Source organism: Sorex araneus, chromosome 3 (genome assembly GCF_027595985.1).
Source record: "Sorex araneus isolate mSorAra2 chromosome 3, mSorAra2.pri, whole genome shotgun sequence".
In the NCBI taxonomy this organism is placed as follows: Eukaryota; Metazoa; Chordata; class Mammalia; order Eulipotyphla; family Soricidae; genus Sorex; species Sorex araneus.
The window spans coordinates 26,193,651-26,213,575 of NC_073304.1; the positions used below are offsets into that span (position 1 = coordinate 26,193,651).

At 48.9% G+C, this 19,925-nt stretch overlaps 1 protein-coding gene across 3 annotated transcripts in view; it reads left to right on the plus strand.

The window, feature by feature from the left end:
* The window catches only part of MLH3 (mutL homolog 3), a 33,085-nt gene extending 13,843 nt beyond the window's left edge, over positions 1-19,242 (plus strand). For 2 of the 3 annotated variants that reach the window (XM_055133300.1, XM_055133301.1), the window contains 7 exons: positions 3,062-3,133; positions 4,800-4,911; positions 5,933-6,092; positions 12,764-12,787; positions 12,881-12,959; positions 15,616-15,767; positions 17,093-19,241. In XM_055133300.1, the coding sequence (XP_054989275.1) occupies positions 3,062-3,133; positions 4,800-4,911; positions 5,933-6,092; positions 12,764-12,787; positions 12,881-12,959; positions 15,616-15,767; positions 17,093-17,209 (716 nt within the window). In that variant the 3' untranslated portion in view covers positions 17,210-19,241. Of the gene's footprint in view, positions 1-3,061; positions 3,134-4,799; positions 4,912-5,932; positions 6,093-12,763; positions 12,788-12,880; positions 12,960-15,615; positions 15,768-17,092 lie in introns of all 3 variants that reach the window. The other variant, XM_055133302.1, reaches the window with a different exon arrangement.
* Positions 19,243-19,925: the final 683 nt, after the last annotated feature.

The window sequence follows — 19,925 nt, forward strand, 5'->3', positions numbered from 1 at the left end:
TGCTCATCAATTTGTTCGAGCGGGCACCAGTAACATCTCTCATTGAGAGACTTATTGTTACTGTTTTTGGCATGTCCAATATGCACGGGTAGCTTACCAGGCTCTGCCATGCGGGCTCGATACTCTCGGTAGCTTGCCGGGCTCTCCGAGAGGGGCAGAGGAATCGAACATGGATTGGCCGAGCCCGCACACACATCAAAAAAAATAATTTGACATGGCTTTGTTTTTTTTGAAGATCGGAGGTTGTTTTAGGGTGTTTTTGGTGGTGGGGGGGATTGGGGCACACCCTAAATGCTTAGGGGTTTCTCCTGGCTCTGCGTTCAGGAATTACTCCTGTAGTGCATGGAGGATCATATGTGATGCCGAGAATTCCACCTGGGTCCTCTGCTTCCAAGGCAAGCGCCCTGCCACTGTCCCATCAGATGGGGAGAAGTGCTTCTCAGAGCTTCTCGTGCTTGGAAGCATTTCATTCTCTTTGTATTTCAAATGTTCCTTTTTATCTGGTTTACTAAGTAAATTCATTTAGAAAATGCCATGGTAGATGAAAGACAGATTAACCATAAGTTCTGTCATAATTGTCAAGAATATAGAATTAGTGAGGTCAAATTCTGGTTGTTTTACTGTTTCTACAAAATGAATCAATTATTTTTCTACAGTTTTGATAATCCAGTTATTTGTTGTTTACCACTAAGATCTGCAGATTTCTAAAGAAGTAAAAGAGACCTATGCTAATTTCTTTTGTAATTCTATAACTTTTGTAATTCTTTTGTAATTCTAAATCAAATATACACATGATTTAGTATAATTGTTTTGGTTAGATGCCACCAAAGAGTATTTACTCTTAGAAAATATGAATAATATCTCTAAATCAAAATGTAAGTGTATTGACTGTCATTCATGAATAACCAAAGCAAGCTATTCTTATAATTAAGAATTTAATTATAAATTAACTGAAGAATTTCCTTTAATCTTAGTTTTTGTACATCTTGGTAATGGACTTAAATATCATCACTTTAAATGATAGCATGTTTTAACCTATAACATGTAATTGTTCAGTTATGATATCCTGAACAATACGGATTCATTTATTTATCTCATAAATATTAATTGCGTGCCTGTTCTGTGTCTGATTCTGTTGGGAATATAATAGACAAAAATCCTTGCCTTTACTGAAACTACTGTTCTGTTGTGCTGGCCGTGAGAAACACACCTTCCTGTGTTTGGGGTTGGAGTAATAGTACAGTGGGTTGGGCACTTGCCTTGCACGCAGCCAACCCAGGCTCAGTCCCCTGCACCCCTCAGAATACCCTCCACACTGTCAGGAGTGATCCCTGTGCACAGAACCAGGTGTCACCTAAAATCAAAAAAAAGGATGGAGGGACAGAAGGAGGGAGGGAAAATAAGAGTTCTCCTGGTTTGTCATCAGGATGTTTCCCTTCTCTCTTGGACTTGAGAGTCCAGAGTAGGGGTACGGCATGTCAGGCCCGTGAAATCCTGTGGTCTGCTGGGCTCCATGATGGGACAGACATGGAGGCTTCTCTTTGGCTGCCTGTGGTTCATCTGCCTGTGCTGTGTGGCACATGAATGATGTTACTGGTGCTGGCAGGGTGGGGGGGGGTAGTGAGGGGGGAGAGGCGAGAGGCGGGGGGCGTCGTGGTAATTTGGGGGTTTGGGGACTATACCCAGCGGTGCTTACTTCCATCATTGTGTTAAGGAGTTACTCCCACCCACTGGTATTCTAGGACTATGCGGTGTCAGGAATCAAATCAGGGTGCAAGGCTAGCACCTTAACCCTAGTATTATCTCTCTGGCCCCTCAGTCCACAGTCTTAAGAAACTAACATTGGGAGTGCTGGAGTGATCGTACAGCAGGTAGGGTATTTACCATGCACACAGCCAACCCATGTTTGATCCCCTGCATCCTGTATGTCCCCTGAGTACTGCCAGGAGTAATTCCTGAATGCAAAGCCAGGAGTAAGCCCTGAGTGACTCTGGGTGTGGCCTAAAAGCAAACAAACAAACAGACAAACAAACAAACACTAGTTTTGGGGCCAGAGAAATAGTGCAGGGGTTAAGGCATTTCACCTTGCTCATGACTGACCCATAATCTCCAGCACCATATTGGTTCCCTGAGCAACAAAGCAAAACAAAAGCCAAAAAAATGCTAGCGTCCAGAGTGTACTAGATTCACATTCTTCACAGGTTATAGCTTGCAAATCACAGTTGGCTGTTACAGCAATGTGTTGTTTTTGATGCTCCTTCCTTATCTCAAATTTGAATTAATAAAGCACAGTCGGTATTGGAATGCTAAGGGCTATAACCTTGCTTGGTGAGTGAAATAATGAACCAAAGAGTATTTTAGGGGCCTGGAGAAAGTGCAGTGGATAAGGAGCTGATCTCCTGGTTCAGGTTTGATCCCCACCCAGCACAGACTCAGGAGTAAGCCCTGAGCACCACTGGGTGTGGTCAAAAACACAAACTGAGGGTCTGGAACAATAGCACAGTGGGTAGAGTGTTTGCCTTGCATGCAGCCGACCCAAGTTCAATTCCCAGCATCCCATATGGTCCCCCGAGAGCACCACCAGGAGTAATTCCTGAGTGCATGAGCCAGGAGTAACCCCTGTGCATTGCCGGGTGAGACCCAAAAAGCAAAAATAAATAAATAAATAAAAACCACAAACGAACAGACAAAAACAAAAGCAAAAATTAAGAGGGTGTTTTTTTTTGGGGGGGAGGGGGAGCAGAGGGAGGGATGAACTGCCACACCTTATTCCTGGCTCTGCACTCAGGAATCACTCCTGATGGTGTAAGGCAAGTGCGCTACCCACTATACTGTCTCTGAAGCCCAGAAAAGAGTATTTTAATCACTGATAAACTGGATGTAATTTCCTCCCAGATTTCAGTATTTTTAAGAGATAAAAGATGGAGTTGTTATTTCTCAGTGAGTTTCTCTTGTCCCCGTGTTGCTAACTAGTTTAGCCGTTTTCTCCCTCTGCACTACGTGAGCGTCTTGACCTTGGTCTGAGAGTCCGAGCGTGCAGTAACCCTTGCGCATCTTCCAGGTGGGAACCTGCTGGTGCTGGTGGACCAGCACGCGGCGCATGAGCGTGTCCGTCTGGAGCAGCTCATCCTCGGTAAGGCTCTGTCCGGGGCCAGGGCGCCTCTGACACTCCTCGGAGTGGGCGGGTTTCTCTCGCCGTGCCTCTGGGGAGGGAAGGTAAATTGGAAACTTGGAAAATTAAGCTAAAGGCCTTTGATTTTGCTCCCCGAAGCCCCTGCTCCTCCTTTTCTCTCTTTCTGGCTATCGTTGGAGTGCCTGGGCTTGGACACTTGGCACGATGCTCATAGGAGTCACACGCTTGTGGTGCCAGGGATCCCGGCAGCCGCGCTGGAATTGAACTCAGCAGTGCAGGGCAGGCCTGGGGAGCCAACTCGAGCCCTCAGGCGTGCCAAGCCGGCATTCTATACCACTGAGCGAAGGGCTGCTGGTAGGGTCAAGAGGATGCGTTTCAGTTTACTGACTCAAACATGTCGGCCTTCATGGTCATGGGCATGTTTGTGAGCTTGTCATCAGCCCCGCGGAGTGAGTCTTTCAGGACTTACGACGCCATCCAGCACCAAGGCGGGTCCCTCCGCCCAGCCATCTGACTCCGTAGACCTTCTCGCCGCTCAGAGGGCAGGGGGCACCTGCAGCTAGGCTGGCACAGTATTTGTTTCTTTGTTTTTTAATTTGTTTTTGAATAAGCATAGTTGGACTAAGTTCAAGTTTAAAAGTTTCTAAAAGACTATAGTAGTCTCCTTTCTACTGTGGTCCTTCATCCCACCACCTCCTTTTTCTCCCCGGGGGCTGTCAACTACAGTACGCTGTTTCGTAACCTTCCAAAGCCCGTTTGTAAGGGACCACAGAGATCAGCAGGCTGGCGCACAGCTTTGCATGCAGGAGGCCCGGGCGCCACGTGGTCCTCCAAGCATCACCAGGAGTGACCCCCCAGGAGGGATCCCCAAGCACCGTAGGATGTGACTAAGTGACCAAAAATCAGTAATGGTCTGTGCTTTTAAATCTTTGATAGCCGTTTTTTCCTATTGTGAGACAGTATGTTCCCGATGTGGTAAGGTATCAGGGGAGTCTTTAGCCCCTTTTTCAAACAGTGAAATATGCCAGTGTCAGGGAGCAGCTAAGGAGCTATTTCATGGACTCGCATGGCAAGTGTCACTTCTGGGTCCACTTTTCCTTCACTTGAAGTGAAGATCTAATTGTTGAGAAGGCAAAGAGTGAAAACAGTGTCAGAGCCCAGGGCTCACTCAGGGCCGGGGGATGGGGAGCCTTGCAGAGCCAGAGGATTGGGTAGCACCCATTCCATTTCCTCAGCCATCCACATTCTCTGCACCTCATTTACTAGAGCCGTATTTATTGACTAGCTAGCTACAGGAACATTGCCTTCTCCATTGCAATGTAATGTTTACGGCAAGTAATTCTCATTTTGGAGAAGCGTGCTAAAACGAATAAGTAGGTTGGGTACTTCTTTGATCTCAGTCATGGAGCTTCCAAGTCTAAGACCGAATATTGAACCCACGCCTAGTGACCTCTTTAATGAACACAGCTGGGGACAGTAGCCCAGCGGTGAAGCACACTTGCCTTGCGTGTGTCAGGCAGGCCGTGGAGCCCCTCCTCGGCGTGTGTGCGCCCACGGCCGTGCACACGCACACAGCAGTGAATAACACAGCTGGCCTTGCCAGCTTTTAGCTCAGGCCTGGAGGGTGCATGCCCCGCATGTAACCCATCCCTTCTTCCTTCCATAGATTCTTACGAGAAGCAACCCCCCCAAGACTCTAAGCGGAAAAAATTACTGTCTTCCACCATAAGTCCTCCCCTGGAGGTAACAGTGACGGAGGAACAAAGGAGACTCTTACGGTCAGTATCACCAGGCGTCTTTGAGCGTGGCAGTGACTGTGAATTCTAAGGTGAACCTGGCGAGGCTGAGTTCTGCATAACATTATTCCCTGCCCCAGAGGCGGCCCTGAACCCAGGGGCACTCCCAGGATTTGTTCAAGGTCCTGCTGCCTCCTTGACGGGTAAGGCAACCGGTCAGTGGCAGCCCTCCTGCCTCCCCGTGCCCTTCTTCCCACTGTAGCACATCTGTTGAATATAGGCTCGAGTTTCCCTGATAATTTTTTCCATCAGCGGGCTTAGAACACTTACCATTTCTTGGAACCGTCAGTGTTTATGCTGTGCTGTTTCTGAAAGCAGAGTTAGTGCAGTAATTGCTTCCATTCTGCTTTGCCGTGGTGCATTCTAGATTCTTAGTTTTCATTACCATAATATTGGGAAGAAAGCAAAGCACCGCGCCGCCAGGCAGGGGCAAATCTTTCTTCGAGCCACAGATAGGACGTTTTCCCATTTCTGAGCAGCACAAATGATTGGAAATGAAAAGGAGAATTGTCTCAGAATTTATTTCGGGTTTCAAAATAGGCTACTGCCAATAAGCCTTTCCCCCTGGAGCATAATTTATATTAGAGGCAGATCCATTTATTTACATCCCATTAATCAGGACTTCGCAGTTCCTGAGGGTGTTAATTATCTCCCTGCTTTAGTGCTGATTCAAAACATTCTCAGCCTCTCGCTGGTGCCAAAATCCTTTAAGTGCCAGTAACCAGAAATGAGCGATTCCATGGTGAAGAATAAAAACTTAGGAATAAGACTTAGAAATTAATTGATTCTCTCAATGGAAAAGAGAAAAAAAGAAAAAGGGAGGATTGCCCTATTTCAAAATGAAAATTTGATCATAGAAAGCCCTAAACACGCCCAGCAGTGTGAGAAAAACAGTAAACTTTTAAAGCTTGTGGCAGCTTTTGAGAAACTATCAAATCTTTGGAACCAGTGCCGGAATGTGAATGAAGTAATGCTTTTAATTTGAGATTACTTCTCTCTGTAGGTGCTACCACAAAAATCTGGAAGATCTGGGCCTTGAAATTCTTTTTCCGGACACTAGTGATTCTCTGGTCCTTATAGGAAAAGTACCTCTCTGTTTCGTCGAGAGAGAGGCCAGTGAGCTCCGAAGAGGAAGATCCACTGTGACCAAGAGTATTGTGGAGGTAAGACATGGTCTGGAAATTGCTGGGTCATATCTTGTCTTGAACTTCTCTATACTCATCTTTTACTCAGTAAATAAGAAATATCTGGGGTTGGAGTAATCGGACAGTGGATAGGGCTCTTGCCTTGCATGTGGCTGACCTGAGTTTGATCCCCAACATCCGTATTGTCCACTGGACCTTGCCAGGAGTGCCTGGGTGCAGAACCAGGAGTACTGTTGGGTGTGAACCCTCAGCCCCCACCCCTAATACTTGCTGTGTGTTGAGAGCTAAAGATTCAAAGATGAGGAGATGGGGCAATTGTACTGGGGGTAGGCTGCTTGCCTTGCATGTGGCCAACCCGGGTTTGATCCCCAGCATCCCATCTGATCCCCTGAGCACCACCAGGGATGACCCTGAGCATCATCAGGTGTGGCCAAAAAAAAAAGAAAGATTCAAAGATGAATGAGCCCACATAAGACGGGAATGACACTAAAATGTCCAACAGAGGTCTGCTCAAAAGTGCTGTGGAAATAGAGCGGTAACTGTCTAAAGGTGCAGGCCAGGGACACTGTCGCCAAATAGCCATTGTTCTTGTCTGTTTTTAGGAGAAATCTGACGGAACTGTAGGAGCCTGCCAAGTAGAGAAGTGGGGACGCAGGCACAGGGCAGAGCAGTGGGTGGTGGTGCAGAGCCTGAGTTTCGGGAGCTTCCAATATCCATGCCGTTCAGCTGACTCCAATTACAACTGATACAGAATTAGATGAGATGAGTAAGCCCCACAGTCAGGCCACATCACACAAGAGCGTAGCCTAGTTTACTGAGCTGCTCGCACTTCATCCTGCAGGGAGCAAATGAGGAAGAGAAAGACACATCTTAGTACTGCATATTACACGATTAGCGCTGTAGCACTGTCGTTCCGTTGGTCATTGATTTGCTCAAGCGGGCACCAGTAACGTCTCCATTGTGAGACTTGTTGTTACTGTTTTTGGCATATAGAATACGCCACAAGGAGCTTGCCGGGCTCTGCCGTGTGGGCGGGATACTCTCGGTAACCTGCCGGGCTCTCCAAGAGGGGCGGAGAAATCGAACCTGGGTCAGCTGTGTGCAAGGCAAATGCCCTACCTGCTATCGCTTCAGTCCTTGTACAGTCCTGAGAACAGCTGCTAGGGGATAATATTAGCATTGCTCAAGAGGTCTTTCTTCAGCGGGTAGGGCGTTTGCTTGCACACGGCCGACCCGGGTTCGAACCCCAGCATCCCATATGGTCCCCTGAGCACTGCCAGAGGTAATTCCTGAGTGCAGAGCCAGGAGTAACCCCTGTGCATCGCCAGGTGTGACCCAAAAAGAAAAAAAAAGAAAAAGGTCTTTCTTTCTTATGTGTTTCATGATTTTTTATGATTTGTCTTCATTTCCTTTTCTCTCCTCCTTTTCTGTGTTCTTTTCCTATTGTGGGGGGGCCAGACTGTCAATGCTCAGGAGCTCCTTCAAGCTCAGTACTCAGGGCTCTTGAATTCAGTATTCAGTATTCACTGCCTGGAAGTGCTTGAGGGGGGACTGAACCCAGCTCTTCAAGATTTGTCAGGAATTGGAGGCTGGAGCAATAGAACAGCGGGTAGGGCATTTGCCTTGCATATAACCGACCCAGGTTCGATTCCCAGCATCCCATATGGTCCCCTGAGCACCGCCAGGAGTAATTCCTGAGTGCAGAGCCAGGAGTAACCCCTGTGCATTGCTGGGTGTGACCCAAAAGGAAAAAAAAAAAAAAGATTTACTTCAGTAAAAAAACAAACTGAATATAAAGAAAAAGTAGATGTAAAAAGCAACAACAAAAGACTTGATAAGAGGCTAGAGCGATAGCACAGCGGGTAGGGATTTTGCCTTGCATACATATGACCCGGGTTTGATTCACAGCATCCCATATGATCCCCCAAGTACCGCCAGGAGTAACCCCTGTGCATCACTGGTTGTGACCCAAAAAGAAAAAAAAAAGATTTTTTGGGGATTAGACTCAGACCTCCCACATGTAAAGCATGCTCTCAGCCCATTGAACTCTTTTTTTTTTTTTTATCTTTTTTTTGAGGGGGGAAGTGGGAGGTCACACCTGGCAATACTCAGGGGTTACTCCTGGCTCTGCTCTCAGGAATTACTCCTGGCAGTGCTTGGGGGACTTTATGTGCTATCACTGGACTATCACTCCTGCCCCAACGGCCAACTCAGTCCTGTGGGCAGAATCTTACGGTTTGTTTTATTTGGCCATTGCCTGTGTCTTTACTTTGCTTCTTTATTTTGTACACAGCCAGTGACATCTTGCAGTGTTTGTCTTCCTCCTGACTCACTTTACTTAGCGTGACTCCCTACCGTTCCAGCTACGTGGTAGCAAAAGGCGAGAGTTCATCTTTTCTCAGAACTGAGTAGTATTCCATTGCGGACGTGTACACGTCTTTCTCCACTCCCCCGCCACGGGGCCCCGGAGTGGTTCCCGGATCTCAGCCGCTGTCAGCTGCACCGCGGGGAGCACAGGCACGCACCCCTCTCGGTCACGGCCCCCTGGCAGTCCTTGATCTGATGATCCATGCTTAGATAGAGGTCCCCCGGCTTACTTGGCCTGCTGTCCCCTTTTCAGAAACAAAACAGCCTCCTGAGTGTCTCTCTCTGTCTCTCTCAATCTTCATTTTTTTTTTTGTAAATTCCAAACTTGGATTTTTTTCATTTTTAATGTGAATTATTTATTTAAATTTATTTTTTTATTTTTGGGTCACATCCGGCGATGCACAGGGGTTACTCCTGGCTCATGCACTCAGGAATTACTCCTGGCAGTGCTTGGGGGACCATATGGGATGCTGGGAATCAAACCCAGGTCAGCCACGTGCAAGGCAAACGCCTTACCTGCTGTGCTATCACTCCAGCCCCTTATCAAGACTTCTGTTGTTGCTTTTTACATCTACTTTTTCTTTGTATTCAGATTATTTTTATTTATTTATTTATTTTTTGCTTTTTGGGTCACACCCAGCGATGCTCAAAGGTCACTCCTGGCTCTGCACTCAGGAATTACCCCTGGTCGTGCTCAGGGGACCATATGGGATGCTGGGAATCAAACCCGGGTCAGCCGCGTGCAAGGCAAACGCCCTACCTGCTGTGCTATCGCTCCAGCCCCCTGTATTCAGTTTATTTTTTTACTGAAGTAAATCTTTTTTTTTTTCTTTTCTTTTCTTTTGGGTCACACCCGGCACTGCACAGGGGTTACTCCTGGCGGTTTTTAGGGAACCATATAGGATGCTGGGAATCGAACCTGGGTCGGCCACAGTGCAAGGCAAATGCCCTACCCGCTGTGCTATTGCTCCAGCCCCTGAAGTAAATCTTATTAAATTTTTTTTGTTTGGTTTTCAATTTTTGCACCACACTTGCTATGCTCAGGACTTACTGCTGGTTCTTCTCTCAGGAATTACTCCTGACCTGCCTGGGGGAACCATATGGGATGCTGAGATCGAACCTGGGTCAGACGCGTGCAAGGCAAATGCCTTACCAGCTGTGCTATCGCTCCAGCCCCTTATCAAGTCTTTTGTCGTCGCTTTTTACATCTACTTTTTCTTTATATTCAGTTTGTTGACTGCTTTCAAGGCAGCTGAATTTTTCGTACCAATGACTGTTTCATTTCCAGAATTTCTGTTTGGTTCATTCTCAAGTCACTCTTTTTTTTTTTTTTTTTAAGTCACTCCTTTTTCCTCTGTATGTTTGACTGTCTTCTAATTATGGTCTCTTATTCCTTCTTTACTTCTGACCCCGTCTCTTTGGAGTGCAAGCAAATTCACATTTTCTCATACCATTTTCCTAGAAATACCATTTTTTTTCTAGAAATATCCAATTTCTAGAAATTGGAATCATTCTAGTGAAATCTGAAAACAAAAATGGTAAAAATTAGAGAAATTGTGGGATGCATGCACTACATGGGAAAGAGTGAGGGAGACCAGTTGTGAGGCAGGTTCTTGTGCTGGTTCAAATAAAGGAGGCAGGGGATTAATGGGCGCTATTAAATGCTCAGTTGATAGCAGCGGAACGGGAGGGGAAGGATGTATTTGAAGCATAATTTGGAAGGTAGAAACAAAGATCTGGAGAGTAATAAAAGGGATCAAGATACGAACAGGAGAAAGGAGAAGAAGTAGACCATGAGTTCTAGCCTGGGTGGCCGGGAGGACGGTGGTGGCACTGTCAGCGGGAGGCGGTGGAGGGGAGGAGGGGCTGTCCCCGTGACCAAGTCCAGGCTGAGACATGCCGGGTGTGCCTCATGTCCAGTGAGAGGACAGGCCGACTTACCAGCGGTCCAGGGCTTAGGGAAGGAGCGTGGGCTCTTCTGTAGCTATTTGAGAGTTAAAGGGACATATTTATTTTGATAACATCAGAAGCTGGAGAAGGGTCGGGAGAGACTGTCCAGGGATAATATGGAAACTGAAATGAGGAGTCGGAGCAGGGCCCACGGAGCACCGCCGCTCACTGTGTATGTGTCTTGGCAGAGCTCCCGAAGTCCACTGCCAAAGTAAAGGATGATTGAAAATATTTGGTTAGAGGAGGAGGGGAGGAACCGGGGAAAAGCACTATTGTCGGAGCTCGGGGAAGGCGGCTTACGCCAGAGGGCCTGGTTAGCAGTGGCCGTCGGGTAAAACTGCAGGGCTGGGTCTGACCCTCGGGGGGCCGGCGCTGTGGTGGTGGCCCATACGGAATGGTCTCCTGCCGTGCGGTGGCCGGGGCAGCCGGGGAAAGTGGCGTGAAGGAGGAGGCGCTTTCGAGCACTTGGGCACACGCAAAAGAGAGACAGCATGACAGCCGGGGCGAGGGTGTGCTGACGGGGAGGCAGGACACAGGGTGAGCAAAGGTCTGTGTGTCGCTCCTCCAATGGGGGTGACGCAGGGGTCTGTAGCTCCTGGCGAGAGGACCCCGAAGGAAGAGGCCGCTGCAGTGGCAGCCTCTGGCCTGCCTCCGCTCTGCCGTCCACCAGGCGAGCCTGCGCCTTGCGCTCAGCCGCTCTTCCCCTTCCAGCAAACGTCTCTCCACAGCTTCTCCTCCACATTGTCCTAAGTCCAAAAGATAGGATCTGCTAGGCTCTTTATTGTAATTCAATCCCTCAGTATTTAACCAGAAAATTACAATAAAAACTTTTCCTAAAGGGACTTCAAAGACTACTGGTAAGGAGTTTACTTCAGATGGAAACAAAGCTTATGGTTTCAGAGAAGTCTTTCTTGATTAAGGTTAAGTCAGGCGGATGAAGAAAGATGTGTTGATTCTGTAAAAAGCTGGAAGAGTGCTGGTGTCCTGGGGAGAAGGTAGCCTCTCGGACCCAGCCGCCGAGAGATCACAGAGCCATCTGTGTGTGCCGTGCGGCCCTCCAGCCCGAGCCCCTTGGGAATAGTGTTTATATTATCTAGCATCCATCGAACCCGCTGGAGTCTGAAATCAGCAGAGAATAAGATCCAGCTCCCCCCTCCCCAGGCCTACAAGCTGATGCTTCACGAGACCTGGATAAGGGTTTGATCTGTTTCTCCACTCAGCTTGGTGGGTCCGGCCTTAGGAGACATCTTTCCCTTTAGGTTTGTCCGGGGAAGTTAGTGACTTTTGAAAGAATTTGTAGTCTCCGCCCTCTAGCTCTCAGCAACTGTGCCCACGTATGAGCCTGGGAGGCCAGCGTGTGTGGGAGGGGGGAGAGGATTTTCTGAATCTTGTTGACAATGAAAAATCTACTGCGAGTTGTAACTTTGAGAAGCGAATTAATACACAGTCATTGCTAGGAGTAAGGAAATCTTGTGTTTTCTTACAGATGATTAAGTATGCCATATCTCAGAACAGGTTTTTTGGTTTTGGGTTTTGTTTTTTTTTTACCCCTAGAGGCAAAATAAATTAGTAGCATCAAACTATTTCTTTACATTTCTTTTGTCCTTATGTAAATATTAACAGATGCAGGGACATTACTACTGAAAGGCCTTCCCCAGGGACAGAGCTATGCTAGTGGGGAGAAACTTAGCAAAACGTCTAGGAAAAATAAGCTTTGTGACCTGAAGGGAATTGTCAAGGGGGAAAGAAGGGCTGTGGGAACCAGAGACAGCTTGCATATGTTTGTGATACTCCAGCGAGTGTTAGGCTGAGTGCACAGTTGTATTGGTGGCTGTTGTATATTTGTTCTGTTTGTGTGTAATATTACACTTTTTCTAGCTAGGCTTATACATACAAACAGACGGCCTCTGGGTGCAAAGCCTCCCTGATCTTTAGAATCGGTTGAATCATCGAGGCTGTTCTCCCCAGTTGCATAACCTCCTGAGCTGATAGACTATCTCTGGAGGAAGTTTCAGGAGCTAAACATATTTCCAGGCAGGAGGAGTTCCATTCAGTTGTCTCAGTATTTCATATTCAAAGTGCCTCCTAGCAGCCCAGGTCTTTGTACCCACGTGCGGGTTGGCGAAAGTCTCCCTTCAAAGGCGTGTCTTGCTTGATTTTGAAATTGGTGTGTGTGGGGGGGTCACAACCTGCAGTGGTGGTGGGGAAGAAGGGGGGGTGCTCTGCCCCTGGAGCCACATTCCAGGCCCAGGGGAAATACCTTAGAGGAGACTGGGATATTCTGTAACTGTCAAAAGGAAAGTATAACATAATGGTACATGCTAATGCCTTTCTTCCCGCACCTCCCCCTCCTTCCTGTTTCTGCTTTGTAGGAGTTGCTTCGAGAGCAAGTAGAGGTAAACTTTCTCTTCCTTTGGGATGTCTCACAGACACAAAAGGCTCCGTTGTCCCAGGCCCTTCCCCATTAATAGAGTGTGTCTCTGCGTTAGCTGCTGCAGACCACAGGCGGCATACAGGGGACGTTGCCACTGACCGTCCAGAAGGTGCTGGCGTCTCAAGCCTGCCACGGTAAGACTCTCAAGGACGGGGGCCGGGGGTGGGGGGATGTGTGGTGGCTCACGCGGGAGCCCTGGGTTGGATCCCCGGTACTCAGCAGAGTCCCCCAGGACTGACCGCTGTGGCCCGTGCCAAAAGGAAAAGAGACAGGGAAAGAGGCGGCACTCCCAGGGCCCTGCATTTCGGAAAGAAGCGGAAAGACTCTGCAACTTGCCTCAGGGAGTCTGTGTCAAGGAATGGCCAACAAGCCGTGGAGCCGTGGGGGGGGGGGAGTGAACACTAAAAAAATGACTTTTACAAAGCAAATCGACCCTCCTGTGGGTGAGTAGAGGAGTTTCTCTTAGTGGAGGTGAATAAAAAAGTATATATTTTTTACGTTGTTGTACGAGTACTTTGGTAACAATAGTGCTTACATTCTTAGTATTGATGTGCAGAGTTACTGTACCCCATCGTCGCCAAAGTGCCCAGCACTCTCAATCCCTGAGGAGATAATGTTTTGTTTTGTTTGTGGGTCACACCTGACAGTGATCAGACGTGTAGGCCTCCTGCGGCTATCCCGAAGGCCATATCTCTGTGCTCAGGGATCATTCCTGGCAGAATCAAGGGACCATATGGGGTACCTGGGATCAAACCCGGTTCGGCTGCGTGCAAGGCGTGCCCTACCCACTGTACTATTGCTCCGGCTCCAGGAGATCCAATTTGAGTCAAGTTCCGAAATTGCTAGAAGGGAAAAGGTTATTACGAGTGGGGAGATAACGGTCTGGGCAGAGACCCAAAGGCAGAAAGAGACTAATTAGATAAGGAGTGGCAAAGAATACCAAGAAATTAGGCTGGCAAAGAAAAATAGGAGCCAAAAAGGAAAAGAAAAAAAAAAAACAGAAGCCAAAGGTCACAACAAAGCCTTTAGCTTTTATATAGAAGGCCCTAGAATAATGGTGGTTCTGCAGTATTTGTCTACGCTAAAAGATAGTCAGTGGTACCGGAGGGACTGTAAGGGGTCCCTGCAGCTGCCTCTGGACCATTGTGGGGGTCCTGTCCACTGGCACCCTCTCTCTCAGCCCTCCCCCACTTCCTCTCTTTCTGGGCTCAGGGAACCCTGTTCCTCATGAGTCGGCCTCCTGCAGCTGTCCCGAAGGCCTTGCTCCTTCGTCTTCGCTTGGTTGCCATGCCTGCTCCATCGCCAACCTCGCCTCTGCCTCTGGAATGCTTCCCGTGTCTACGCTCATCCATCGCCACTGCTGCTCTTACTCCCCATCCCTCGCCTCCCTCTCCCTTGCCCAGGCTTCGGATTCCATCTCCCAATATTCATCCTAGCACATTCTCAAGCCATTCTTTCCTCAGCACCCAGAGGATTCCGGTTGAAACATCCCTCTGAGCATGTCATTCTTTTTGGTTTGTTTTGTTTTGGAGTCACATAGGGTGGGTCTGAGGACTTACTTCTGGGTCTGCACTTGGGAATCACTTCCAGAGGTGCTCGGGGCATTGAACCCAGGTTGGGTGCATCCGAGGCAAATGCCCGCCACGCTGGGCTATCTCTTCAGCCCCCAGGCATGTCATTCTTGTAACAAAAATCACTGACTGGGGCTGGAGCAATAGCACAGCGGGTAGGGCGTTTGCCTTGCACGCAGCCGACCCGGGTTCGATTCCCAGCATCCCATATGGTCCCCTGAGCACCGCCAGGGGTAATTCCTGAGTGCAGAGCCAGGAGTAACCCTTGTGCATCGCTGGGTGTGACCCAAAAAGAAAAAAAAATCACTGACTACCCATTGCTCTCAGGATGAGAGATATCGTGTTCCTTTGTCCCGATGTGGCAGGGTTTCACGGCCGGGCCCTTGGCTGCGGCTCTGGCTTCTTCTCGGTTCACTCTCCACCCTGCCTCACACTGCAGCCTGCTTCCTCAGTCTCGCTCTGTGTGCTGAACTCTGGCCCTGGCCTTTCTGTGTGACTGGAATGACTTCCTGCTCCTTCTCAGTCGTGTCTTTCCAACCTCAGGTCTCAGATTAAATGTCAGTTTTCCAGGAAAGCCTTCTCTGACCTCCAAAACTGGGTTGGGTGTCATGTATTCTCTCATGCCCTGTGTAAGATTGGACTTCTGTTGTTAAATGACGGAGTTATTTATATCTTGGTCACCTCATACTCTGAACCTATTGGATCCTCACCTCCCGCCCTCTCCGTCATGGCCCAGTGTGGCTAAGGTAGCCGTCGGTCCTAGACACTTAATAAATGCCTGTTGACAGAGTGAGTGACTGTACGCTCAGAGCACCTGACTATGCCAGAGTTTAGATTCAGAAGATTATTTGGAACTAGGGAAAAGCCAATAGAGTGGACATTGTAGAAAGCAGAGATCTTGACGATGGTTTGGCTGTGGACACAGATGACCTCAGTTTCGTAAGCTTCGGAGAAACGCGCCTCGGAGCAGAGCCCGGCAAGCACAAGCCTGCTGGTCGGAGGACGGGCCCCTCCAGGCCTGAGGCTGCTTCTCCCGGGGAGACGCCGAGAGACTGCCCAGCCCGACGTGCTCCCTGTGCCAGTTTCAGACAAGGTTAAAACCACCCTAAAGAAGCCCAGGAAACACGGCACCTTCCCCAGATATCTGCCTCTGCCCCAGGGTCAGCACCGGTTTCCTGCCACACACACCAGTACCGTCTTGCTTCTGTCCCTCGTGTAGGGGCCATTAAGTTCAACGACGGCCTGAGCCTCGAGGAGAGCTGCCGCCTGATTGAAGCGCTGTCCTGGTGCCGGCTGCCGTTCCAGTGCGCCCATGGCAGGCCCTCGATGCTGCCGTTAGCCGACATCGACCACTTGGAACAGGAGATGCAGGTATGCCCGGGAAGAGGGGCAAACGCCAGCTTTCCCGCTCTGCTCCAGATAGCCAGATGTGACCCGTCTTCATCCTCTCCAGAATTTGAGAGGTTTGAAAACTGTGTGCGGGGACTTTCGTAAAAACCTCGCCATTTCCTCTTGCCCAATTCAAAATGGGCAAAACGCTTAGATCAGACACTTGACACTTTTTTTTTTTGGCGGGGGGGCTTTTGGGTCACACCCAGTGATGCACAGGGGTCACTCCTGGCTCATGCACTCAGGAATTCCTCCTGGCAGTGTTAAGGTGACCATATGGGATGATGGGATTTGAACCCAGGTTGGCCGCATGCAAGGCAAACGCCCTACCCGCTGTGCTATTGCTCCAGCCCCAGCTTTTGTACTTTTTTAAGCTCAACAGCACTTGTAAGATTGACGTATCCCAAACAACTGTGGCCTGTTGAACCATGGGCTTCATAAGGTTCAGAAGTTCTCTCGAGGGGCTGGAGCAATAGCACAGCAGATAGAGCATTTGCCTGGCACACGGCTCTGACCCTGGTTCAATTCCCAGCATCCCATATGGTCCCCCAAAGCACTGCCAGGAGTAGTTTCTGAGTGCAGAGCCAGGAGTAACCCCTGTGCATCTCCGGGTGTGACCCCCCCCCCCGCAAAAGAAAATAAATAAACCAGAAGTTCTCTTGAGGGTGATAAAGCACTGAGAAGCACAAGTTCACTGCTGGGAGATAAAGCCCAATCTGCGGTTTGATGGCCCTGGCTGGACTGGCGGCCACGGCCAAGGATCTCTGCACTCAGGCCTGGGCCGGCCACGGCAGGAGGCGCCTCCTTTGCGCTTTGGTCCCTGTGACTCAGCAGCCCGGGAACAGTGCTGGGGGTAATGCAATAAAGGCACGGATGGCTTCAGTGAAAGCAGACTCTGGCCTTGTTCTCGTCTTAAACGAAACAACACGAGAGCGTAATAGGCATGTCCAGCTCGCTGCTTTCCAGAATGTTCCGCTCGCTTGCCTTCCTGCCAGGGGCCATCCAGCCTTCTGGGCCACTGCCTTCTCAGGTACAAAAGTCAGGTTTGCTAACTGCTACCCGAGCGCTTGCTTACCCCCATTAAAAACTGTTGGTTTCACATGATACAAGGAAGAAAATAAAGCAAGTTTTGTCCTCGGTCCTGCAGCGATGGCAGTCCAGTGTCTGGCCCCGCTTACCCGGAGGCTGCGGGACTGTTTTCTGAATCCAGAGATCCAAACTGGAGGCGTAATTAAAGAGCCACAATAGGAAGCGCTTATGTGCTCCCTGTGCCTGTTGCTGATTGGAGTTCCTCTTTCTCCCCTTAGACGAAACCCAATCTCGCGAAGCTTCGTAAAATGGCTCAAGCCTGGCGTCTGTTTGGGGAAGCAGAGAGATGTGATCCAAGCCTTACGCCCACTCTGCTGGCGTGCAAGCCGCCCTGAGGACACAGTCATCAGTCTGGCCGATGGGGCACTTACCTTGACCTGGGATCGAGCCCCAGCACCGCATGCGGGCTTCTGAGCCCCACCAGGAATGATCGCTGAGCTCAGAGGCTGGAGTCAGCCAGGTGTGGCCCATGAAACAGAAACCCAAATCCTCGGTCTTTAAGGAGCCCCGAGAATACTCACCGACGCCTCTGACACGCGCAGCCACTCTGGGCCTCGTCCGGGCACTGCACCAGCCGGTCCCTCGGAGCCAGGGCCAGTTTATTCCTTGGCTCCCCTGGTCACAGGAGGGTGCCCTGCACGATCTCCTTCCTATTTAGGGAATCGTTTTCATGATTAATTTTTTTAATTTATTTTTATTTATTTATTTATTTTGCTTTTTGGGTCACACCCAGCAATGCACAGGGGTCACTCCTGGCTTTTCACTCAGGAATCACCCCTGGTGGTGCTCAGGGGACCATATGGGGTGCTGGGATTTGAACCCGGGTCGGCCGCGTGCAAGGCAAACGCCCTACCCGCTGTGCTATCACTCCAGCCCCTCGTTTTCATGATTAATTGTTCAATGATTGGGTTGGTTTGCTTATTTTTTTTGTTTTGTTTTGTTTTTTGAGGAGTACTTTTGTTGCTCTGGTTTGACCTCCTGGAGGTCTGCATTTATGAATTTGACCTAACACCGAACCCCAGGGGCCCTGCATGTCCACAATCTGTGACACCAGTGACCACCGGCAGCTGGCCAGTGCTGCACCGTCGGCCACCCATTCCCTCCTGTCCTTTCCATGTCCCCTGTTCCCACTCTGCCTTCGGTGTCTCAGACTTGAAGGCTTTCTCCAGCCCAATAAAGCTTTCCCTTCAGTCTCTCAGGCCACTGGCTGCATTATTTAGGGACAAAAGCTATCGATAAAGAAAAGGAAGGACAAGGACTGAACAGGAAAGTGTGACATCCCGTTCCTGATGCAGTTCACTTCCTCCTTTCAGACGGAAGAGGAGTGAGTTAGTGCAGGGTTTGGTACACATGCCTCGCACATGTGAAGGCCAGAGTTTGATCCCCACCACAGCATGGCACCACCCACAAGTGCTGCTGAGATGAAGATGACCCTGGTAACCCCTTCCTCTCCAGCACTACTTGACCCAGGCTTTGAAACATCTAGCCCCAAAGCCCTGAGACTGATGTTCCGATCCCAAATCTGTAAATTGGTGAAAGTACTACAAGCTCACTTTGTAAAAATATTTTTTGTACTTTACAAGTGCTCCCTAAAGCATAAAAAACAGTTTTTACATAAAAATGCAGCTGCTTTCTTTCAGGCTAGCAAGAAACATTCTTTACATTTTTCCCCTGGACATGAGGATACTTTTAGTCCCATTGAAGTCATGTCTTGGTTTTGGAGCCAGAGAGATCATAGAATAAGTAAGGTGCTTCCACATTTGATGGAGTTAAAAGTAAGAGGCAACCAATCTTAGAGTGAATTTTTTTTTACATATACATATACATATATATTTACATATATATGTATATATATATATAAAAGCACACAAGGCTCCACCTCTAACAGCATGTTAGTAATCTCAATGGCCCCGTGTGAAATACAACAAGCTTTACCCTCTTTTCTGTAAGGATACTTTTTTGTAGCATTTTCAACGGTTTTTCATAACAAGCAATACAAAATAAATTAGGGGCTGGAGTGATAGTACAGCAGGGAAGGTGTTTGCCTTGCATGCAACCGACCCGGCTTTGATCCCCAGCGTCCCATACGGTCCCCCATGCACTACCAGCAATAATTCCTGGGAGCAGAGCCAGGAGTAACCCCTGAGCATCACCGGGTGTGACACAAAAACCAAAAAAATCTCACAAAACAAAATAAATTATTTAGGTCCTGCCTTGAGGGCATGCTTTGGGAGTCGGGATGGGAACATTCAAAATATGATGGTGGGATTGGTGTTTGAATATTAAATTTAATGAAATATTGTGAGCTACTTTATAAAATAAATTATTTTTAAAAATAATAAGTAAGGTGCTTGCCTTGTACGCGGCCGACCCAGTCTCGATCTCGATCCCCAGAAGCACTCTATCCGGTTCCCTGAGCACTGTGAGTAGTGAACCCTGAGCACGGAGGCTAGAGTAAGCCCTGAAGACCACTGGGTATGGCCCCAGGCAGGAAGTTCTGTCTTGGTTTTATTACCTATGCCTATCAGCCTCAGCATCTCATTCGGGACAGGACCAATGCCTTGCACGTGCTTACTATGCTGCTCGAATCTGAATTTTGCCACCACCCTAGATGACTTATTTCTGGCTATTAGAATTCTCATGACGGGGGGCGAGGGGGGAGCAGTGGTGGTGCAGGGGAGTCAGTGAGATGGTACAGTGGGCAGGCGCTTGCCTTGTACACAGCTGACCCAGTTCAATCCCCTACACCGTATCTGGTCCCCTGAGTCTGCCTGGAGTGATCCCTGAGCACAGAGCCAGGAATAAGTGTGGAGCTCTGCAGGGTGTAATCCGAAAAAAATTACATCAGGGAGCCAGGAAGATAGTGCAGGAGTCAAGGTCATGTCATCTGCCTGACCTTCCCACACCACATGGCTCCACAGCATCCCCTGGTCTAACCCTGGAGGTCCCCAAACACCCAAGCACAGCTGGGTCAGTGGCCCTGTGGGCCCGAGCAGCACAGTGGCCTCTGGCCTGGCATCAAATGCCCAGCCTGATTGGCTGAGTACCACC